Raw genomic sequence first — 25,363 nt, forward strand, 5'->3', positions numbered from 1 at the left:
AGTGTTTTAGAAAGGAAGGAGAGAAGAGAGACAGGACAGATAGTTGCCTATGACGGTGGGGTTCAGGGTTGGTTTTTTTATGAGGGGCGTGACTCTGGTTTGTTTTAGGGAGGTGGGGACCACCCCCGAGTTGAGTGAGGAGTTGATGGTTGCAGTTAGGAATGGGAGGATGTCGGGCGGCTGAGTGGCGCAGTGGGCAAGGCGCATAGTAGACATAAAATAAGTATGAAATAGATAGCAGCAAAATAGTCAAAGGCAAGGCACAGAACACCAAATCATAGTTTTTCGCACTAGGATCCAACAGGCCTCTTTGTCTACAGTTTACCAATGATGGCTTTGTGAATAAAAATGTACCTGTTTATCAGTCTTCTGGTGGCCAATGAGTGGCAGTGTGGCATCATACAGTGGAATTCCTGTCTTATTTTTATATATATATATTTTTTTTAGCATTTATTGCTTTTTCATGGTCAGTGTTGTGAAGGATCAGATTAAACCGAATATATATATTTATTTATGGATATATATTTAATAGTATTTGTATATCGTTTGATATCCCCTGTATATTCCTTGTACATATACACTGAATATCCCTTTAGTCTACCCACAGCCCATAATAGTTTCATTCTACCATTGGACGAGAACCTGGCGCCAGCAGCCAAGCCCCTTGGTTCAAGTTCAATCGTGCCAACGAACATGTCGTTACAGGCCCGGTTCCGCGTAGGAATACGTCTGGCGAAATACGAATGGTACTATTTGTTCACAGCGCATATATATATGGCGCAAGTAAAGTAGAACTTCTTTTAGTCCATTAGTCCTTTACCCTCCAACCTAGTAACAGACGTGAAGCCTCACCCACGACGCACGTGTGGTGCAGTATGGCCTACTTGGCCTCAGAATAGGCATTGAGACATCGTGTGGATTAATAGTTGAATTGTCATAGTTTGGCACTATACCGTCGAGTGGGACGTATTTCTATTAAGTTAATAATAGTCTATTATGTATGGTGCATCGTTCGGTTAGAGTTATAAAGTGAGCAGTACCCCCATCGTTCCTGGCGTTATCTAGAGTCTTAATAAGGCTGAGCAGACCACGTGTGGTGCTTGCATCCGAGGAGCTCTGGGCCAGGACGAGTGGACCTGTACATTGGATTACTTCACCCGGACGACGGCGAGCCCTCCACGGCTTGGATTATCTACGTGCTTTGGGTGCTTTGATTATGCCATGGATAACAGCCAACACTGCTGAGTGTTGGAACTACCCCCCCGAGAGGAGTCCAGGTGAGACGGCGCTCTACCCCGAGTGAGGTCGCCTCACGTCTCTTCGTTGTGGACCGGCAGCTACCGTCTACAAGAGGGCCCAGCTGTATTCATCTGCGGACCGAGGTTCTGTGGGCACCGTGTTCAGCACTCTGAATTCTCCCAAGAAATCGTCGGCCAGATGGGATATCGCCAGCGGCTCTCCTAACCCCCCCCCCCTACTGACTTACAACCAGCGGGACCCCCCTTTAGTGTATCCAGCTATAATCATTTAAGTACCATCGCTATAGTTCCCTAAAGAACCAGGTTGTATACTTGCTCCCTGCGTAACCAGAGATTGGACATTCAATGTTGATTTACCTACGAATACTCATTTGCCTTACAAGTGCATTCAAATCATAAATGTCATTAAGTGAACGTTGTATATACCCTTTGCTATATAAAATATTCGATTTATACATTTGTGTGGACTTCGTTTCATCAGGTGGGAAAGTGTTCATCATATCTACATCATGTACTGTGTGGCCAGTATTTAAAGTACATGAAGCAGGTAGTGGTTTAATGATACCATACTTATCAATACAGTCAGGGAATTGTACCCCTCAGTTACAATTGGTCCTTCGAGCCGGAGGGTAACTAGTGTAATATTAATATAGTGTTATTAATATTGAAATGGCCTATGATGAACACTCCACGAAACGGTCCTCCTAACGTAGAACGCCCGCAGCGCAGACGACAGCCACCTCAGTACTTAGAGGATTACGCTGTCAGTCAACTACCTAGCCTTCGACAAACGGTAAACGCGGTAAAAGTAGAAAGTAAAATTATGTCTGACCTTAACGAACAGGTTACCCCGACCACAGAGGCCCTAGTGGGTTCTAATGTAACTGACCAAGCTCACGGTGGGGACCAGGAGGGAGCTGACATGCCTTTACCCCCCGCCAATACCGAAGAAGTAGTCCCCGACCAGCCCCGGGAGGAAGACAACCCTACAGAGAGAGAACTCTGCACGGAAGAAGAGGAGGAGAGCGCCGAGGAAATAGAGCTCCGGGACTCCCCAACGAGTACAGCCAGGAGCGGCTCACCTCTACAACCGTCTTCCCCCAGCGAAGCGGAGAGGATGCTATCACAGGCGTTCCTCGCCAGCCTGACAACCTCTACCGAACGCGAGCGACTTCAGGGTGAACGCGATCGACTTCAGGGTGAACGCGATCGACTTCAGGGTGAACGCGATCGACTCCAAGCACAGACGCTTAGCGAGCGCGAACAACTCCAAGCGCAGCAACGGAGCGAAGAAGAGCGCAGACGCCTGGAGATGAGACGCCTTCAGACGGAAGAGAATATGGCAAGAGACCGGGCCGACGCCCAGCGCGCCGCTGCCGGTGCCCAAAGAGAAGCAGATCTCATCCAGTGCGAAACCGAGCGCGACAGACTACAGGGCGAGCGCGACAGACTACAAGCCGAGCGCGACAAGTTACGGGCGCGGCTAATGGAGCGGCTGAGCCTCAGGGCAACACCCTCTCCCTCCGCCAGGGGTTCAAGGAACTCGTTGAGACAACAGTCAAGGGCAGCGTCTCCTAACCGAGCAAGCGACCCTGAACTTGACCAACAGACCAAGCCTATACCCCCCGCAGACCCCCTTCCCAGACCGGTCCAAGCGAGACCCAGCTACAAGGAAGGAGCGGCATACACTGCGGAGAAGCTAAATAAACGACTACAGGATCTAGAGGACCTGATAGAAGAAGAAGAGGGAGAGGAGGAGAACCAAGCCCGACGACAGCACAGTACTCCACCGGACCAGGAGGTCCAGTACAGCCCAGGCTATACCCCCGCGGCGCTGCGCTACAGACCCCTGACTCTATTCACGGGTGAGCATGACGCACGACCAGCCCCGAGGAATAGCACCTGGACCAGCGGGCCATGGTACCCTGCCGGTACCAGCCCACAGAGAGGCGCAAGAGGAGACTCGCCTAGGAGGTCTCTCCCCCAACGCTCGCCGATGTATCAGCCATCCACGGCGTCATACATCGCCACACCGCCCACCAGACGGAGTGTGTACAGAACACTCGCCAGACAATATGACCCATTGGGATGTATTCTACCTTACACCACCAGGGCAAAGATGATTGTACGAGCACTATGGGACAAGGACCAGGGCTGGGACGACCCAATACCCGCACACCTTGCCTCCACATGGAGAGAGTGGGAGACGGAGCTCCGCTCACTCCCAGGCGTCAATATACGCCGCAGCTACTTCCCACCCACAGTGAGGCCAGAGACATGCAAGATGGATCTACACGTCTTCAGTGACGCCTCCGAAGTAGCCTATGGATCGGTGGCCTACTTGCGTGCCCAAGAGAAGGGAGGAGAGATACACACTGCTTTCATCCTGGCTCGCTCAAGAATAGCCCCACGAAAGCAACAATCTATCCCGCGTCTAGAGCTCTGCGCAGCCCTAGCAGGAGCGCATCTAGCCACGTTAATCCAACGTGAACTCACCATTCCGGTGCACAGAACAATCTTGTGGTCAGATTCCACGACAGTACTCACATGGATCAAGTCTGATTCATGCAGATACAAGGTCTTCGTGGGAGTCAGAGTCACTGAGATTCAAGAGTTAACAGAAGCAGCGAGCTGGCGGTATGTGGACACCAAACACAACCCAGCTGACGTCATCACCCGGGGAATGTCCCTAGATGACCTCACCCGTCGCAACATCTACAGTGACGGACCAGACTTCCTCAAGCTCCCGGAAGAAGAGTGGCCTACGCCCACCCCACGGGAAGCGAGTAAAGAGGAGGCTGAGAACAAGAAACCTATGTTCTGTGGACTGAGCACAGTCGCCTCCACAGACCCCAACATAGATGACTGCATTACCCTACAGAGTGCGCAGCTAAGGACATTTCTGCGGCACCACCCAGAGATTCAGTCCACTGCCGACATTTCAGCAGCTGACTACGAAGAAGCAGAACTTCTTCTACTACAACGAGCCCAGAGAGACTCGTTCCCCGATGAGCTAGACTGTCTACAGGGAGGAAAGCCCGTCCCATCAGACAGCAGATTGCTCCACCTGGCACCCGAGAGCGACGCCCATAATCTCATCAGAGTGGGTGGTCGTCTGCGGAGAGCCCCCGATCTACCGGATGACGTTAAGTACCCGATAGTCTTGAACAGCCGACACAAGGTCACAGAGCTGATCATAAAGAAATACGACGAGGATGTACACCACGCAGGAGCAGAGAGAGTCTTCGCGGAGATCAGACGTCGCTATTGGATACTTCAAGGAAGAGAAGCGGTGCGACGCTTCCAGCGAACCTGTCTAGACTGCCGAAAGTGGCGCGCGCAGCCCAGCATACCCCGGATGGCTGACCTACCTCCCTGTCGCCTCCGACTCGGCGACAAGCCATTCCACTCCACAGGCATGGACTGTTTTGGCCCGTTGTATATAAAGAAAGGAAGAGGAACCGAGAAGCGGTGGGGTATTGTATTCAAATGCATGACCACCAGAGCGATACATATCGAACTCCTTCCGACCATGAGCACAGACTCATTCCTTATGGCCTTCCGAAGATTCACATCACGGAAAGGAAAACCGTCTACATTGTTGTCTGATCACGGGACAAACTTCAAAGGCGGAGAAAGAGAGCTGAGAGAGAGCTTCCAAGCTATGGGCCCAGAACTTAAGACCCACCTCGCTCCATCCCAGATTGACTTCCAGTTTAATCCCCCGAACGCACCCCACTTCGGTGGAACCTGGGAACGAGAAGTACGTTCTATAAAGACAGCCCTGTACGCCGTGCTTGGGGCCCAGACTGTGGCGGAAGAAGTCCTAATGACAGTCCTCACGGAGATCGAGGGAGTATTGAACTCCAAGCCCCTCGGCTACGTCTCCAGTGATGTAGCAGATGTCGACCCAGTCACCCCCAACACACTCTTGATGGGGCGGCTGGACCCCGCGCTACCCCAGACAATGTACAGGCCTGAAGAAGCGAACGGCCGAAGAATGTGGAGGTACAGTCAAGTACTAGCTGACAAGTTTTGGAACAGCTTTCTACTCCACTACCTACCGTCTCTACAGACCCGCCAGAAGTGGGTAAAAGAGAGAGACAATTTGACAGAAGGAACAGTCGTCATGATTATCGACCAGTCACTACCCAGAGCTATGTGGCCGGCTGGCCGCGTAAGCAAAGTGATCACCGGTGCCGATGGCAAGGTCCGAGCAGCCGAGGTGCTCGTCCAAGGGCGAACTTACACACGACCCGTGGCGAGGCTAATAGAATTGCCCAGACTCCCAGACACTATCGATGACGACCATGACCCCATGACTTTGTGAGTTGACTGACCCTTACAGCGGACCTTGAGTGGTAGACAGTGCGGTTAATCTGTCTCTGCTTAGCTAATTAGGTGGGACTAATTAGGGGGCGGCTGTTGTGAAGGATCAGATTAAACCGAATATATATATTTATTTATGGATATATATTTAATAGTATTTGTGTAACTGAGGGGTACAATTCCCTGACTGTATTACTAGATATGATACTTACTACCACTACCTTTGTACTTAATATTCGGCCACCCAGTACTCGGCATAAATATATTATGATGAACACTGTCACGTAGATGAAACGGATCCAACACAAATGTACGAATTAGAAATAGGTCTTTATTTCTACACAGCGATGGTGTGTAGAGCAAGCACTTAATCAAATCAATCACATTTATGAATGGGAATTAGTATGCACTTTTATGGCAAGAGTATTCGTCGGTATATCAATAGAGAATGTCCAATCTCTGAAGGCGCAGGTGGTACATATACGACCTGGAATAGTTAAGGAATAACAGCAATGATACTTTAATGATTATAGACTGGATACACTAGGGGGGGTTAATCCGGTCGCTTGTAAGCCGACAGGAGTAGGAAGGGGGGGGGGTAGAGTCCGGCTGCCTCATCCGGCCAAGGGTATCCCAGGTGAACCCACTGTAGTGCCGTTCAATGCGCCGGCGATCCTTGGACCGCAGATGAAAGCAGATGGACTCTTTGTGGGCCGGCGTCCTCCGGTCCACGGAGGAGAGACGTGAAGCGACCTCGTCTTGCAGAGCGTCTCCTCACCTTGCGTCCTCTCCAGGGGGGGGGGGTTCCAACACACGGCAGTGTCGGGGGTCTTTATCCATGGAATAATCAACGTATACAAAGCATAATCCGTGCCTGGGAAGGCGGGCTGTCGTCGGTAGAATAATCCGGTATACAGGTCCACTCGCTCGTCGGCTCTGGGGCTCCTCGGGTGCAATCTCACATGGGGTCGATCATCCTGGATAAACAGCCAGTTTTCTGCCCGAAACGATGGGGTGCTGACTACGGTAGTATTCTCACCGCACGAAGCACTATATATTAACAGACTATTATTAGCTTAATAGACTACGTCCAACTCGACGATATAGTGCCAAATATGACTATTCAAATATTAATATACACGATGTCTCAATACCGATGGTAGGCCGAACTTGGCCTTACTCCCACACGTGGCGTCGCGGGGAGGCTTTACGTCTGTCACTCTATTGGAGGGTAAGAAACTGGACTGAAAAGGGAAGTCCTACTTTAGTAGCGCAGTATATATACGCACTATGAACAAATAGTCCCATTAGTGGTGCGGTAGCCAGATTCCTACGCGGAACTAGGACTTGTTCGTACATGTTGAGCGGTACGTTTGAACTGGGTCTGGGGGGTATGGCAGCCTGGCACCAAGGTCTCGACCAATAGTAGAATGGAGACTATTATGGGATGTTCAGTAGGCTAGAATGGATATTCAATGCATATTGTACAAGGAATATGCAAGGGATATCAAGGAATATTAGAGAATATACAAATACAATTAAATATATATATATAATAAATATATATATTCGGTTTAATCTGGCCCTTCACAACAGCCACCCCCTGATTGGTCCCAGACCTAATCAGTTAAGCAGAGACAGATTAATCGCGTTGTCTATTTACACATAAGGGTTTGCTGTAGGGGTCAGTCAACTTCACAAAGTCATAGGGTTATAGGGTCATGGTCATCATCGATTGTGTCTGGGAGTCGGGGCAGTTCTATGAGCCTCGCCACGGGACGGGTGTAAGTGCGACCCTGGACGAGCACTTCAGCTGCTCGGACCTTGCCGTCGGCACCGGTGATCACTTTGCTTACGCGGCCGGCCGGCCACATAGCTCTGGGCAGTGATTGATCAATAATCATGACGACTGTTCCTTCTGTCAAATTGTCTCTCTCCTTTACCCACTTCTGGCGGGTCTGTAGAGACGGTAGGTAGTGCAGTAGGAAACTGCTCCAAAACTTGTCGGCTAATACTTGGCTGTACCTCCACATTCGTCGGCCGTTCGCTTCTTCAGGCCGGTACATTGTCTGGGGTAACGCGGGATCTAGCCGCCCCATCAGGAGTGTGTTGGGGTCTGCGGAGATAACAGTGCTCAATCCACAGAACACAGGCTTCTTATTCTCAGCCTCCTCCTGACTGGCTTCCCTCGGGATAGGCGTGGGCCACTCTCCTTCCGGGAGCTTTAGGAATGCTGGGCCGTCACTGTAGACATTGCGACGGGTGAGGTCATCCAGGGGCATCCCCCGGGTGATGACGTCAGCTGGGTTCTGTTTTGTATCAACGTAGCGCCACTCTGTTTCTCCGGTTAACTCTTCGGTTAAGTCTTGAATCTCGGTGACTCTGACTCCCACGAAGACTTTGTACTTGCATGAGTCCGATTGGATCCAGGCGAGTACTGTCGTGGAATCTGACCACAGGATTGTTCTAGACACCGGTATGGTGAGCTCACGTTGGATGAGCGTGGCTAGGTGCGCTCCGGCTAGGGCTGCGCAGAGCTCTAGACGTGGGATAGATTGTTGCTTGCGTGGGGCTATTCTCGAGCGGGCGAGGACAAATGCTGTGTAGATCTCTCCCCCCTTTTCTTGGGCCCGCAAGTAGGCTACTGATCCGTATGCGACCTCTGAGGCGTCACTGAAGACGTGTAAGTCCATTTTACATGTCTCTGGCCTCACCGTGGGTGGGAAGTAGCTTCGGCGCATATTAACGCCTGGGAGTGAGTGGAGCTCCATCTCCCACTCTCTCCAGGTGGATGCAAGGTGTGCGGGAATGGGGTCGTCCCAGCCCTGGTCCTTGTCCCACAATGCTCGTACAATCATTTTTGCCCTGGTGGTGTACGGTAGAATACATCCTAGCGGGTCATATTGTCGGGCGAGTGTTGTGTACACACTCCGTCTGGTGGTCGGCGCCGCCGCCGGCCTTCCCTGCTCCGTAGTCAGGGGCTTGTGTCTGTAGTGAAGCGAATCTGTTTTGAATCGCCACACCAATCCCAGGGTCATCTCCTGGGCTTCTCCCGGGATTGTAGCCATCCAGGTCTCGCTGCTGGCTGCCTTGTCCTCGGAGGAGAGGCTGCGCAGTACTTGCGGATCGCTGCTGGCCCACTGCCTGAGATCAAAGCCGCCTTTGATCAATTCCTGGGTTGAAAGGCTTTGTAGACAGTTGTCTACGTAGAAGCTGTTCTTTACGCTGTGTCGGACCTCTTCGTCCGCTGCTGGGTCCTCTGCTACATGTTTCTGTAGTGCAAATGTAGCACAGCAGGGGCTGCACGTCGTTCCGAAGGGGAGGACTTCCCATTGGTAGATGGCTGGGTGCTCATCTCCTGGCTTCTCTCTCCATAGGAACCGTAACAGGGGCTTGTCCTCCTCTACTAATCTCACCTGCAGGAACATTCCTTTAATGTCCCCGCTGATGGCCACCTTTTCCTGGCGGAAGCGGAGTAGAACGCCGAGTAGGGAGGGGCCGAGTGTGGGACCGGGCAGTAACTCTTTATTCAGATTTTGGGATCCGATCTGGTAGCTGCAGTTAAATACTATGCGGTCTTTACCGTTGTGATGGACCTTGTGGTGAGGCACGTACCACGATTCAGTGGTCTGGTCAGCCTCTTTAATGTCCATCTTTGTGACGTGTCCCGCTGTGATGAGCTTCTCAATCTCAGCGCGGTATACACTCTCTTGGGCGGGGTTCTTGGCTAAGCGCCGCTCCGTGTTCAGCAGGTACCGTTCTGTGGCGTCTGTCTTGGCGTGGAAAGTAGGCATTCCTTCTCGCCGCAGGAGTGGCGTGGCGTATCTCAACACGCCGTTGACCGGGACTCTCTTGGTCCCTGTCTCGAGGAGGTGAATGGCGTAAATGTCATCTTTAGAGCGAATGTCTTTCCTTCCGTTCTTAAAGGGCATTTGTTCCAAGGTCCATAGCCGCTCTACGTGTTGCAGGAGTGCGGTTTCTCCCTCCGTGACTCGGGAGTGGAGACATCTAGTGGCTGTACTTCGGTTGAGAGATTTGGCGAGCGGGCCTTGGAGAGTCCATCCCAAACGGGTCTCGACTGCTGCAGGACAGCCTCGGGTTCCGGTATGAACCCGGTCTATCGGGACAATGAGGTCTGCATGGTCGGAGCCTATCAACAGGGTCGGCATAGCATTGTCTATGAGCGGGATCGGTAACTTGCGCAGATGTGCATATTTCTCCATCAGCTTGGCGACGGGGTATGTGTACCGCGACAGTCCTATTTCTTGGCTGGTGAAAGCGTCTGTAATCTGGTACCGTCGCTCAGGCTGGCCGCTTGCTGCGATAGAGAATGAGACATTCTCGCCCTTTATCGTCTTCAAATCTCGTCTTATTGTCCGAATTGTCATTTGGGTTTCGCTTCCCCGCAGCCCTAGCTGGGCCGCAGCGGAGGCGAGCAGAAGGGTCTTCTCTGACCCGTCATCGAGGACGGCGTAAGTGTCCAGGACTTTATTCTGGTAGCTTAGTGTCACACGCACTACTTTTAGGAGTACTCGGGCTCCACTGCTGCTGGCGGGATCGATGTACATGACGCTCGCTTTGCTGCTGGATGGTGCGGGTGAAGGGCGCCGTCTGTTACTGTCGTGAAGTATGTCCAGATGGGCTCCATCGCACTTGGTGCACCTTTTCTTTAAGCGGCATTCGGCTGCCATGTGTGAGCGCGCACAGCGAAAACAGCGCTTGTTGGACTTTATCCATTGACTTGCTTCCTCCGCGTTCAGCTTGGGGAAGGAGTCACATTGCGCTAGCCAGTGTTCTTTCTCACAGTAGGGGCACACTATCTTCCACTTCTCCGTTCTGGAGGGGGTACTGTGGCTCCTGCTGCTCGGTGCTGACTCCGATTGGTGCATCACAGTCACCGATCTTCTTCCATCATTTAGTCGTCTGGTTCCTTCTCTGGAGCCAGGGGTGCTCCGTCCGAATGTATCTAGCCGTAGGCTGCTGACTTCTCTCGCCAGGAAGTCTGCTAGATCGAGGAGGTTCGGTTCGGGGCCATTCGGGTCTCGGTGGTCTCTCTGCCGCCTAAAACGCTCCTGTCGAGCGGGCGGCAGCTTCTCCAAGATCCTTTCCACATTTGAGTTGGCGTAAAGTTCATGCCTCCCCTTCTCTCTCTGCGCTCCCAACATCCCTACCAGGGACTGCACTCTGATGGACAGGTCGTCCAGTGCTCGATTGTCTATTGCTGGGGGTAAGCGGTCGATGTGTCGGATCTCCTGGATCACGTAATCCCATATGCGCCCATACCTCTGGTCCAATGCTACCAGCGCTGCTGTGTATGGGGTGGTGGAAGTCGCGTAGGCGAGCGCTATATTATGTGCGCGGGGTACCTTTAAGTGCTTCAGTAGGATGGCGTATTTATGGCGTTCATCCAATACATCCACCAACATGGTCTCCAGACACATGCGGAGTTCTGTATACTGGGCCCGGTTCTCTTGGGTGAAGTCGGGTACCATAGGCGTGCCAATGTATGACGCTGACTGTGGATACATCGGCGAGCGTTGGGGGAGAGGCCTCCTAGGCGAGTCTCCTCCCGCTCCTTGGTATGGGCTGGTACCGGCAGTGTACCATGGCCCGCTTGTCCAGGTGCTGTTCCTCGGTGCGGGTCGTGCGTCGTGCTCACCCGTGTATAGAGTCGGGGGTCGGTAGCGCAGCTCCGCGGGAGTATAGCCTGGGCTGTACCGGACCTCCTGGTCCGGTAGAGTACTGTGCTGTCGTCGGGCGTGGTTCTCCTCCTCTTCCTCTTCGTCTTCAGTTAGGTCATCCAGTGCTTGTAGTCTCTGGTTTAACCTCTCCACAGGATATGCTGCTCCTTCCCGGTTGCTAGGTCTCGCTTGGACCGGTGGGGGGAGGTGGTCTGTGGGGGGTATAGACCTCGTCTGTTGGTCAAGTTCAGGGTTGTTTACTCGGCTAGGGGATGCCGCCCTGGAGGTGTGTCTAGACGAGTTCCTGGAGCCTCTGGCGGAGGGAGAGGGTGTTGTCCGTCTGATCAGCTGTTCTATTAGTTGCGCTTGCTGTCTGTCGCGCTCTGCGTCCCGTAGAGCACCAGCAGCTGCTCGCTGGCTGTCTGCTCGGTCTCGGGCCACATTCTCTTCCCTCTGAATGCGTCTTATTTCTAGACGTATATGCTCTTCTTCGCTCCGCTGCTGGATCTGCAGTCGGTCGCGTTCAGCAGCGGCGTTCAGGCTGATGAGGAAGGCCTGCTGTAGGGTCCTCTCTGCCTCGCTGGGAGAAGGCGGTTGTATAGGGGAGCCTTCCCTCTGGGTACTCCTTGCGGAGCCTTGGAGCTCTATCTCCACGGTGCTCTCCCCGTCTTCTTCCGTGCCGAGTTCTCTCTCGGTAGCGTTGTATTCCTCCCGGGACTCATCGGGGACTACTTCTTCAGTACTGGCGGGGTGTGAAGTCATGTCTGGTTCCCACTGGTCCCCACCGTGAACTTGGTCAGTTACATTAGAACCCGTAGGGGCCTCTATGGTCGGGGTAGTCTGGGCGTTGGGGTTAGACATACTTTTACTTTCTAGTTTTACCGCGTTTACTGTTAGTAGAAGACTAGGTTGTTGACTGACAGCGTAAGCCTCTAAGTACTGAGGGAGCCATCGTTCGCGCTGCGGGCGTTGGTTAGGAGGATCGTTTCGTGGAGTGTTCATCATAGGCCATTTCAATATTAATAACACTATATTAATATTACACTAATTACTAGGGGTGGGAATCATCAGTTTCATCACGATACGATACGATATCGATTCTTTGGACAACGATACGATATTTGCCGATATCACAAAGTCTGCCACGATACGATACGATACGATTCAATTCAGGTGTCTGCGATCGATATGAGGCGATATTATGTGCCCATTTAACACAATCAGTCACATTTAGATCAACTAAAAAAAGGCTACGGAAATATCAATTGATGTATTTATTTTTGAGCTCTTCCAGACATTTAAATGAAAAACAATCTATTGTTTTTAATACAAATAGACCTCCTGTTCACTTTTGTTTTTATATATTGAGCTTTAACACACACACAGACACACACAGACACACACAGACACACACACACAGTCCCCCACAGCCCCCACCCCTCCTCCTTCCAAGTCCCCTTTCCACTCTCCTGTTCTCTCTCACGGTTAGCTGCTTAGCTTTTAGCAGCCAACGCGACGTTCATTTAGATATTTAACGCGACGTTGGCATAAAGGAATGGCGACGATGCAACGCCTGTTATATGCATTTGACCCGTTGCGGGGAAAAAACTGCACAGACTTATATCGGCTCGCAAAATAGACGCTCTGTAGTGCTTTACAGCAGACGCAAACACTGCTGTAATTTCTACACGGAGTTTCACAATACTGGGCGCCGGCGGATATGACTCGCGGGGATTTTCAAAATAAGAGTATCGCAATATGAATCGATCTTTTTACGTTGCGTCGATCCTATTTGATTATTGATAATAGATCGATATATCGATCTGGATCGATGTATTGTCCCACCCCTACTAATTACCCTCCGGCTCGAAGGACCAATTGTAACTGAGGGGTACAATTCCCTGACTGTATTACTAGATATGATACTTACTACCACTACCTTTGTACTTAATATTCGGCCACCCAGTACTCGGCATAAATATATTATGATGAACACTGTCACGTAGATGAAACGGATCCAACACAAATGTACGAATTAGAAATAGGTCTTTATTTCTACACAGCGATGGTGTGTAGAGCAAGCACTTAATCAAATCAATCACATTTATGAATGGGAATTAGTATGCACTTTTATGGCAAGAGTATTCGTCGGTATATCAATAGAGAATGTCCAATCTCTGAAGGCGCAGGTGGTACATATACGACCTGGAATAGTTAAGGAATAACAGCAATGATACTTTAATGATTATAGACTGGATACACTAGGGGGGGTTAATCCGGTCGCTTGTAAGCCGACAGGAGTAGGAAGGGGGGGGGGGGTAGAGTCCGGCTGCCTCATCCGGCCAAGGGTATCCCAGGTGAACCCACTGTAGTGCCGTTCAATGCGCCGGCGATCCTTGGACCGCAGATGAAAGCAGATGGACTCTTTGTGGGCCGGCGTCCTCCGGTCCACGGAGGAGAGACGTGAAGCGACCTCGTCTTGCAGAGCGTCTCCTCACCTTGCGTCCTCTCCAGGGGGGGGGGTTCCAACACACGGCAGTGTCGGGGGTCTTTATCCATGGAATAATCAACGTATACAAAGCATAATCCGTGCCTGGGAAGGCGGGCTGTCGTCGGTAGAATAATCCGGTATACAGGTCCACTCGCTCGTCGGCTCTGGGGCTCCTCGGGTGCAATCTCACATGGGGTCGATCATCCTGGATAAACAGCCAGTTTTCTGCCCGAAACGATGGGGTGCTGACTACGGTAGTATTCTCACCGCACGAAGCACTATATATTCACAGACTATTATTAGCTTAATAGACTACGTCCAACTCGACGATATAGTGCCAAATATGACTATTCAAATATTAATATACACGATGTCTCAATACCGATGGTAGGCCGAACTTGGCCTTACTCCCACACGTGGCGTCGCGGGGAGGCTTTACGTCTGTCACTCTATTGGAGGGTAAGAAACTGGACTGAAAAGGGAAGTCCTACTTTAGTAGCGCAGTATATATACGCACTATGAACAAATAGTCCCATTAGTGGTGCGGTAGCCAGATTCCTACGCGGAACTAGGACTTGTTCGTACATGTTGAGCGGTACGTTTGAACTGGGTCTGGGGGGTATGGCAGCCTGGCACCAAGGTCTCGACCAATAGTAGAATGGAGACTATTATGGGATGTTCAGTAGGCTAGAATGGATATTCAATGCATATTGTACAAGGAATATGCAAGGGATATCAAGGAATATTAGAGAATATACAAATACAATTAAATATATATATATAATAAATATATATATTCGGTTTAATCTGGCCCTTCACAACAATTTGTATATCGTTTGATATCCCCTGTATATTCCTTGTACATATACACTGAATATCCCTTTAGTCTACTAACAGCCCATAATAGTTTCATTCTACCATTGGACGAGAACCTGGCGCCAGCAGCCAAGCCCCTTGGTTCAAGTTCAATCGTGCCGACGAACATGTCGTTACAGGCCCGGTTCCGCGTAGGAATACGTCTGGCGAAATACGAATGGTACTATTTGTTCACAGCGCATATATATATGGCGCAAGTAAAGTAGAACTTCTTTTAGTCCATTAGTCCTTTACCCTCCAACCTAGTAACAGACGTGAAGCCTCACCCACGACGCACGTGTGGTGCAGTATGGCCTACTTGGCCTCAGAATAGGCATTGAGACATCGTGTGGATTAATAGTTGAATTGTCATAGTTTGGCACTATACCGTCGAGTGGGACGTATTTCTATTAAGTTAACACTTTGGTTGCCTAAGGTTAAATTAATGATATACCATAGATTGCCAGCGCTATTTGTCTATGGAGAAAGTCCCCTTCTTTGCAGGGCTATAACTTTTTAAATTATATTGCTACATTGCCATTATTAGGGCCCATTCAAAGTCCTATATGTATTGTTCATTGTGTAGCAACGTTAAACTTTTTCATTCACATATTCATAGTAAAGTATGGTCTAATGTATAAGTATGTTTTCATCTCTTTCTGCAGCTTTCTCCAGAACGTGATATATAGCCCCAAATGCATTATATTGATGATGAAATACAGTTTGATGGCAATCAGCGCGATATAAAAAATTCCAACTAGACGTACTTCTAGAAGTTACTACACGTCATCTGATGTTGACCGGATGGGCGAGGGGGCGTTTATAATTCCGTGGGCAGCGTTATACCAATCATCTAATGTGGGTCAAATGTTGATAATATCAGTTATTATCGAAGACGGTAACGTTACACGCTGAAACTCACCCCAGTCTCCGCGCGCCGTTGGGCGATCATCGTCGAGTAGAAATTTTATCATTATGGGATATATTATTACCCGGTCCATCTCCAGCTTGTATAATGGTATATATGTCCAAATCATGTTGTTTATCGAGTTATTGGCAATCGATCGCTATGTAGTGTGACGAGCTAGAGTGCCGGAACCTATACCGAGTGCCCGGAAGTAATATGGCTGACCAGCAAAACCTCTACTGCGCTTCCTGTTAAGCGGTTGCGCCGATCGGCCACCAGATGGCGCTCCTGAACCGCCAGAGAGCTCAGTGGGTCCTGCTGGTGGATCTCAGGCCAGCGGAGGGACATTATGAATCCGATCGCAGATTTTTGAAATATTGATATAAGGACGCTGTACAGCGTCCCCCGGCAACTTTAGCATGGCCAGGAAAGACGTCTAAAGACGGGTCCCGGCAGTCAAAGTGTTAATAATAGTCTATTATGTATGGTGCATCGTTCGGTTAGAGTTATAAAGTGAGCAGTACCCCCATCGTTCCTGGCGTTATCTAGAGTCTTAATAAGGCTGAGCAGACCACGTGTGGTGCTTGCATCCGAGGAGCTCTGGGCCAGGACGAGTGGACCTGTACATTGGATTACTTCACCCGGACGACGGCGAGCCCTCCACGGCTTGGATTATCTACGTGCTTTGGGTGCTTTGATTATGCCATGGATAACAGCCAACACTGCTGAGTGTTGGAACTACCCCCCCGAGAGGAGTCCAGGTGAGACGGCGCTCTACCCCGAGTGAGGTTGCCTCACGTCTCTTCGTTGTGGACCGGCAGCTACCGTCTACAAGAGGGCCCAGCTGTATTCATCTGCGGACCGAGGTTCTGTGGGCACCGTGTTCAGCACTCTGAATTCTCCCAAGAAATCGTCGGCCAGATGGGATATCGCCAGCGGCTCTCCTAACCCCCCCCCCCCCTACTGACTTACAACCAGCGGGACCCCCCTTTAGTGTATCCAGCTATAATCATTTAAGTACCATCGCTATAGTTCCCTAAAGATTAGAACCAGGTTGTATACTTGCTCCCTGCGTAACCAGAGATTGGACGTTCAATGTTGATTTACCTACGAATACTCATTTGCCTTACAAGTGCATTCAAATCATAAATGTCATTAAGTGAACGTTGTATATACCCTTTGCTATATAAAATATTCGATTTATACATTTGTGTGGACTTCGTTTCATCAGGTGGGAAAGTGTTCATCATATCTACATCATGTACTGTGTGGCCAGTATTTAAAGTACATAAAGCAGGTAGTGGTTTAATGATACCATACTTATCAATACAGTCAGGGAATTGTACCCCTCAGTTACAGTCAGACATGACCAACAGAGAGGCGGTCAGGTGGCGTAGCAGATATTGCGCTAGTCACCAATGCAAGAGGCTGCGGTCTCGACTCCCGGAGTCAGCATTGCTTGGGGCTTGGGCTGATCGCTATACTAACCCGTTTGGCTGGGTTAGGGGGAGGGCAAGTCATGGGTGGGAATCTGGCGTTGTGAACAGCGACAGGTCAGGTCTGGGCGCTTGCTCAGCGGAGGCAGGACTTGATGAAGGCAGCGTGACCTCCCACGCGTTACACTTCACCAATGAGAGTCCTCGCTGCCAGGTGAAAAAAGAGTCACTGGCTGTCGCCGCACGTGTCAGAGGAAGCGTGCGGATGCCTTCAGGATTCCCTTGTACCGACCAGTAGGAGAACATGAGCACAACAAACAGGTAGGGGAGGGGGGGAATTGGCACACAGACTAAAATTGGGACGGGGAGAAAAACAGAGAAAAATCTGAGAAAGAGAGGATTAAAAAAAAGACATGACCAACAGAGGAGGAGAGGATGAATGGGAGAAGAGGCGGGGAAGACATGTGACAAATGTCACCGGGAGCGGGAGGCGAACCCGGGACGGCCGCGGAGGCGTGCGAGGCACTATGCGGTGCGCCACGAGGGCGCCCGCATTCCTGTCTTCTGTGCGCGGACTTGGCCTGTGATCGTACACGATGGATGACACGACTAACCAATGTATCCCTCTTTGTTTCAGGGCGGAGAGGGAGAAGTCCCAGGGTATAGACTCGCCCAAGGTTAGCAGTGGCCTGAAGACGGCAAGCAGTGGCCTGAAGACGACGGCAGAGGAGGTCAAGGCCCATTTGGACTCTCAGCATAAGCAGCAGAGATTGGCTGCCCAGCAGGTGGGAAGATCAGACGAGGCTCCCCCTTAGATGGTTCCACTCAGAACTACACGTCCTGTTAGACCCCTGACAAGGCTCTATTCATTATGTTCAGCACTAGGGCACAGTGGAGTAAACATTTTGTATTCGGAAGTCTACTGTATGTATACTGTATGGTACTATATCTTACCATTTTGCCTCCACCGAGGTTATGTAATTAAGTAAGTAAGTCAGTCAGTCAGTCAGTCAGTCAGTCAGTCAGTCAGTCTATAAATGAGTCAAAGTCTCTGATGCGATATCTCAAAAAGTAATGCCCGGATTACCATTAAATGTGCTGCGCACATTGATTTTGGTGCTGCTATATTAACCCTTTCACTACCACACTACAGACGGTTAACCTTTCACTACCACACTACAGACGGTTAACCTTTCACTACCACACTACAGACGGTACAATACAATTTATTCTGCTTTGTTTAGTAAAGCAACTAAATTGTTAATACATGCCAAAATCATCCTGATTAATTTAGACATGTGATGTATTTCTCTAGTTAGCGTTCCACTCTTAGTTTACTCTGCTAACACCTCTGTCTAAACCCTTGTGTTCACAGAAACGGCTTGAGCCGCTCAAAACAGGCGCCACCACCTCCACGACCACCACCACCTCCACCACCACCCCCCAAGCTGCTACGCCTCCCCCCACCCCGGCCTCCGCGGGCCCGAAGGGTGCGACGGTCACGCCTGGAACCAAGATGGTCCTGGCCTCCAAACTGGGCTCGTCTGTATCTTTCCAGCAGGACAAGGACTTCCACAAGTCGTTTGCTTCCTGGGTCAACAAGCAGGGCCACGCCACCAACGGCTCAGGTGAGTGGACGTGTGGATTAGGGGTGGGAATCACCAGAGGCCTCACGATACGATAGTATCACCTTACTTAAGTCACGATACGATAGTATTGCGATTCAAAATATATTGCGATATGCGGAGTATTTTTTTGTGTTTTATTTTTTTATTATTTTTTAAACATAACATAAAATTAGATATACAAGCATTAATTAACAGTACACATCCAATGAAATCACCATTTAAATAAATGTAGTATACGAGATATACACCTAATACTTGCTATCTAATACCCTACATATTATGCTCTCGCTCGCTCCCCCTCCCCGGACCCCCACTTGGATAATCCATCCATTATCATTCGCTCCTAACCAGGCACTACAATTCATATGCTAGCTTTTATTCTCTCCACCACGATATGCTGAGTATTGCGATATTAATATTGCGATATATTGCGATTTATTACCTTTTTTCAACTGCAAAGTAAAACTGTCAACATGTTTTATCTAATAAAATAAAGTCTGTTCAATGTTCATCTCACTTTAATCATTTTTATCGCAGAACATGGTATTTTCTCAAGCAGACAGATGTCAACACTGTAATCTGTGTTGCATGTACCTGACAAACTGAACTGTTTGTATTACAGTCATATTCCAACTTAACTGAATGCACACGTGTGTGGACTACTGTACTATTACAGGTATTGAAATGAACAATGCAACTTCCTTATACAAATTTATTTAAAATAAATAAAAAATAAATATATATATCGACACTTGGCGTCCTTGTATCGATACAGTATCGCCACGCAAAGTATCGCAATACTATACTGTATCGATATTGTCTCCCACCACTAGTGTGGATGACGAGGACATGTACAGAGCGGTGTTGTTGGTGTCAGGTGACCTGCTGTATCATCCCTCATATTCATCATCACTGTGAAGGTAGAGGAATGGAGAAAGGCTGAAGAGTTATGTTTAACTTTGTACACGTTTTTTTCTTCTTTTTTTCTTTCTCTTTTACTTTGGGATACATACAACAGGGTTCGCACAAGGTCCTTGAAGTGCTTAAAGTGCTTGATTTTTTTGTCAAAAAAAAAGTCTAGGCCTGGAATTCCTTGAAAACAGCCAATTTGTTTACAATCAACCATTCGCATTGAACGTTTTTTTCATCTATGACATAGTTGTCAAACTCAAGGCCCGCAAGCCAAATGTGACCCGCCATGTCATTTGATGTGGCCCACAAGAGCTCTGGTTAATTTTAATTTGTATTTTATTTTTAAAAAATTAAACATTAATCTTGCATTAAAAATAGTGGCGTTAAAAGAATTGTGGGTAATGCGTTAATAAAGCTTTAACTTTGACAGCCTTAGTTATTACACATTCTTACACATACATGTATGTTGAACATCTGAGGTATTGATGAAGTAACAAAGGAAAAAAGCCAAAAGCACTTACTCCTCAGACATTCTTTGACAATTTTACAGCCCAAAATACAAAAAAGATCCAGGCGGAATAGGTAACAAAGGGTTGAAGAAATATTGTCTGAACTGTCGGATGCAAACTGTCTGTGTGACATAACTGAGCATCTTGCTCAATTGAATAAGAAGCTGTAGGGACGCAAACAAGTCCCACCCAAAACTTGACCAATATAGTTGTGAACTGAGACAACCCTTATTTTGTTATTTTTGAGTACAGTTCCAGTTGTGTGTTCATGCAGACACATAATAGCAATGTCATTACGAATTGAAAATGGGGGACCCTGATGTAAACAAGACGAAAGTCTTTCTCTGGTCTGCATCGCCTTAACAATTGTGTGTATTGAGCTGTACTGTACTGTACCCATTCTGCAATCTGTTAATTAAACTATCTTCCATTAGTTGGATGTATGGCCTCTGCAATGTTGTGTGCAGCCATTTGTTTTTGTAACATCTGCTACATCTGTCCCACGTGTTCTTTGCAGCTCACATGTGTTAGTTCTGCCCCTCTTGACTGTGACAAAAAGGTTTTGAACAAACTTAATGTCATAGCTTGTATTTGATGATATTTTTCTTTGTTATTTACTTGAATGGTTTGATCATTGATTGATGGAGTAATATGGGGTTCTGATAAACTAAAGTTATTTGTTAAAATAACATAAGCTAACATATATTTTTACATCTATGCAAATGCATAATGCAATATGTGTAACTTGAATAAGTAATAAATACAGAAACATGTTTAACAATATGTAAATGAGTAGCTACATTTATTTTACATTACATTAACATTTATACGGTCTTTGGCCCTTTGAGGGCAACCATAATGCTGATGTGGCCCTCTGTGAAAATGAGTTTGACACCCCTGATCTATGATAAACATTTCTGAATCAAGACAATTGTCGGAAATTGGTTTTAAGCCATAAATATTGGATCAAATATTTTTCTATAAAAAAACAGCATTTAAAAGTGAATTGTATCCCTTTAAATGCCCTTTTAAAATGAAAAATAGTGCTTGGAAAAGTACTTGAAAGTACTTGTCTGTGGGAACCCTGCTGTTAGAATGCAAAAGGTCAATCATCAACATGGCTTTTGTCCCATACCCCCCCCCCCCCCCCCTTTTGTTATTTTTCTATTTCTAACCCGTTCTTGTCAAAGTGCCTGCCTGGCCAGTGGTGTCCACTCTTTCTTTTTCCTGTGAAAATTGGGTCTGCAAAAAAAAAAAAGAGAAAAAATAATTCTTTCGATCCTAAAGTCGGAATGACAAAAAGATTTCGCTTCCAAAAGTTCAAAACAAACGGCCGCTACTTGGTCAGACTTGGCTCTCGGCTGGACACCACTGCTGTGGACACTGGCTGTGCCTGTGGTGGAGGCCCCTGTGGCTTGACTGCAGGTGCCGTGGTGTGTCTTGCAGCTGCCACCAGTGGCATCGGCGCGGCCTCGGGGCAAACCTTCCAGATCGCTGGCAGCCCGCTGAACGTGGGGGGTCAGGTGCTCACCGCCAAGCTACCACTCCCGGCTAACAGCAAGATTGTCGCGCTCAACATGCCCACCATGCAAGGAGGTAGGGGGCGGGGGCCATGTTGTCAGTTTTTATTTCTTTTACGTTTTACGTTTGCTTTTACGTTTTTCGCGTTTTGTCATTTAGGGCACTGATCGTATTCATAGTATTCAATCGTTAAGACATTTCGGTTGCAAACACCAGGTGATTATAATCAAAATAGCAGGTGATTCTCATTAAATGACAGCCGTAGCCAATGAGCTGTGGCCTTGGTTGGCAAAGCATGTTATGAGATTACTTATGAGTTAACTGTTTTTCTTTTAACCCTTGGGAGTCTGGGCTATTGGGGCCCCTCCTCCCTGGGATTTTTTTTACATAATATGAAACTACAGGTTCATACCTTCAAAATAAGCCATCAATTGTCAAATTTGAGCCGATAGTTTTCAATCAATGTCCTATGAAACATTCTGGTAACATTATAACCTAATCTTAGTTCAGTGCTTTGAAAGAATGAAAGGCAATTCAGGCATTTGATGAAAGGACTACACTCAGAGAATTCAATGTGATCAATGTCACTCCACACCAATTCACACCTGAACAAAGGCCCAGCTTCCAGACTGTCGTTCCTTTGTTATTCCAATGACTGGACCCGAGAGGCCCAGGGTTAATATGTGAAAGAATATTGGTGATGGGAAGAAAGTGAAAATGCCCACAAATACAAATTGGATCTCAGTCCGTTGTTTCTCGGCATTGCTTTTTCTCCCGCTTTGATTCCAATTGTGTTTCAATGGGGACAGAGTAATGAACGTGAAAATTAAAATGCCCTTTTGAATTGTTGTTGCAAATTCCTACATCCCTGAGCTGAGGGACCGCTCTGCTTTAATGTCTTATCAATGTCACACTACAAGTACTACACACCATTTACACACATCCTTTGCCACTTTTCAAATATCTTCACTATATATATGCAGAGATTATAGTCGTATAGATTGTGTCCAGCAGCATTCCTCACTCAGATCCTCTCCTCCACAGGGCAGAAAGTCGTAGGGATCTTCCCTTCTGGGCCTCCGGCCAACCTCCGCACCTACAGCACCTTACATCCTACCACCGGCAACATCAACCTGAGAGCCACCTCCTCTGCCACCACCGTGCAGCAGCAGGTAAACACCTACAGCAACCTCAGAGCCACTTCCTCTGCCACCACTGTGCAGCAGCAGGTAAACACACTTCTGTAGATTCTCACACTGTTGTCTCTGTCAATACCGCCTTCCCTCTCTGCTTTCAGGGCGATCCACACGCCAGTTAACAACTAATGACACGTAAAGCCTTGTCTCTATTAGCTATGTTCAGCCTGGCTGAGGCTTAAGATTTGTTTATTAAGGACAATGCAAATTAATGAACATCATTTACATGTGTATGCATAACATCACAGCATGATAAGGACGTAAATATGCCGGGAATAGCACAGGGCTAATTTCCACCCGTCGTCCTAACATAAAACAAACACTTCCCATGGCCAGGTTTGGTATGGTTGAGTTTGCGCCTCCATTGTGTTTATTGTAAACTCTCCGGTTGCCTGGCAACCTTTAAAGATTCACACCAACAACTGTGGTACACAAGCTAAACCATGATGATACAACAGTCCCTGCCGCACGTCTGGCCAGGTTGTGAAGGGGGTCCAGGTTTGTCCAGGTTCTAAAGACAATGGAGACGCTCACTGTGTGCAAGACAGGCCACAGCTAAACCCTGGCCAGTGGAGACAAGGCCACAGCACGGCTAAACCCTGGCTAGTGGATACAAGGCCACGGCACGGCTAAACCCTGGCTAGTGGATACAAGGCCACGGCACGGCTAAACCCTGGCTAGTGGAGACCAGGCCACAGCACGGCTAAACCCTGGCTAGTGGAGACAAGGCCACAGCACGGCTAAACCCTGGCTAGTGGAGACAAGACCACAGCACAGCTAAACCCTGGCTAGTGGAGACCAGGCCACAGCACGGCTAAACCCTGGCTAGTGGAGACGAGGTCACAGCACGGCTAAACCCTGGCTAGTGGAGACAAGGCCACAGCACGGCTAAACCCTGGCTAGTGGAGACGAGGCCACAGCACGGCTAAACCCTGGCTAGTGGAGACAAGGCCACAGCACGGCTAAACCCTGGCTAGTGGAGACGAGGCCACAGCACGGCTAAACCCTGGCTAGTGGAGACAAGGCCACAGCACGGCTAAACCCTGGCTAGTGGAGACAAGGCCACAGCACGGCTAAACCCTGGCTAGTGGAGACGAGGTCACAGCATGGCTAAACCCTGGCTAGTGGAGACGAGGCCACAGCACGGCTAAACCCTGGCTAGTGGAGACGAGGCCACAGCACGGCTAAACCCTGGCTAGTGGAGACGAGGCATTCGTTGTCTCTCTGTGATGCTTTGACTTATTCCGTGCTGGTTCTGTGTTGCAGGGCGTTACGGCAGGAGGCCAGATGCGGCCGGGCATGACCATGATCCGCTCCCCCGCCCAGGGTGCTGCCATGGGTACGACTATGGTCAGGAGTCCCCTGGTGGCTCAACAAGGTACTGTGTTACTCTGCTAAGGACATGATTATAGTAATCACTAAAGAGAGCTCCTGATGCAATGTAGGGCTCGGGTACAGGTTTACCTAAACAAACTGTGTATATCGGGCGGCTACGTGGCGTAGTGGGCAAGGCGCTCGCCACGAAATGCTGGAGACGCTGGGCTTGCCTGTTCGAGCCCAGCGCTCCACATTTGCTTTCAGTTTAGCTGGTCGTTCATACTAATACACATTGGCCGTATTAGGGGGTGGGAAACTGATGGGTGGGGATCGGGCGTTGTGGACAGCGACTCCTACAGGTCGGTTGGTGCGCCTGCGCAGTAGAATCAGGAAGTGTCGGGGGCAGCGTGAGCCTCCCACGCGTTACTCCTCGCCACTGAGAGATCGAGCTGCGCAGGTGAAAAGATGCGACTGCTGTTACCTCAAGTACCGGAGGGGACTTGTGCTGTGTATGACTTAGTCCACATTGCAGCCGGCTTGTGGGAGGCAAGAAACAGCGTCCGTGACAGGGGAGTGTTGAATTGGATGTTACGAAATTGGGATGGGAGAAAATATAGAAAATGGGAGAAAAAGTGGATAAAAAAAAAGAAACTGTGTATATCAGGGATATCCGTCCACATTGGTCCGATGAGCAGAATTGGGCAGATGTGAACAACCAATGTATTTTTTCCTCTGTTTTGCGGTGCAGGTTGTTTTGTGTTTTAGTTTATTTTTTTACCACACAGAATATTTTCCATTTTACTGTGTTTTCATATCTTGTCACTTTCAATGTGTACAAAATTGGATTAGTATAGGAACCTCATATTGATGAATATCAGAATTTCTTGAACGCTGAATTTCCTGAATCCGCTGAATTTTGATAAAAGGAACGTTTGAATTTGAAATGTCTGTTACCAGCCATAACAGAAAGGGTATTATCGCTTACCGGTTTTGGTCCAAATAATTGTTTGTTGACGAAGTGCCCCTCCCTTCAAGCCCTCTCCTCCGTCTCTCCAGGCCAGCCTCCGGTGGCCGGTGGCCAGCCTGTATCCGCGGCTCCGTCTGGTGTTAGTCCTGTCCAGACCGGAGCAGGTCAGAGACTGGTGGGCGCCACCCCGTCCCCCCACACTGCCACCCCGGCACCTGGCCAGTCCCCGGCCACGCCACCCTCCTCCCAGACCAGCCGACCTCAGCAGGGCCAGGTCAAGCTCACCTTGGCCCAGCTCACGCAGCTAACGCAGGGGGCTCAGGTGAGAACATTCCTCCTACTGTGTTTGCCAAAT

At 49.0% G+C, this 25,363-nt stretch overlaps 1 protein-coding gene across 1 annotated transcript in view; it reads left to right on the forward strand.

The window, feature by feature from the left end:
* The window catches only part of bptf (bromodomain PHD finger transcription factor), a 152,842-nt gene that overhangs the window by 88,471 nt on the left and 39,008 nt on the right, over positions 1-25,363 (forward strand). The window contains exons 17-22 of the mRNA XM_084329267.1: positions 17,596-17,743; positions 18,334-18,586; positions 21,454-21,603; positions 22,573-22,757; positions 23,991-24,102; positions 25,098-25,330. Of these exons, the coding sequence (XP_084185393.1) occupies positions 17,596-17,743; positions 18,334-18,586; positions 21,454-21,603; positions 22,573-22,757; positions 23,991-24,102; positions 25,098-25,330 (1,081 nt within the window). The remainder of the gene's footprint in view (positions 1-17,595; positions 17,744-18,333; positions 18,587-21,453; positions 21,604-22,572; positions 22,758-23,990; positions 24,103-25,097; positions 25,331-25,363) is intronic.

The sequence above is a fragment of the Notolepis coatsorum genome (genome assembly GCF_963971535.1).
Source record: "Notolepis coatsorum genome assembly, chromosome: 14".
In the NCBI taxonomy this organism is placed as follows: Eukaryota; Metazoa; Chordata; class Actinopteri; order Aulopiformes; family Paralepididae; genus Notolepis; species Notolepis coatsorum.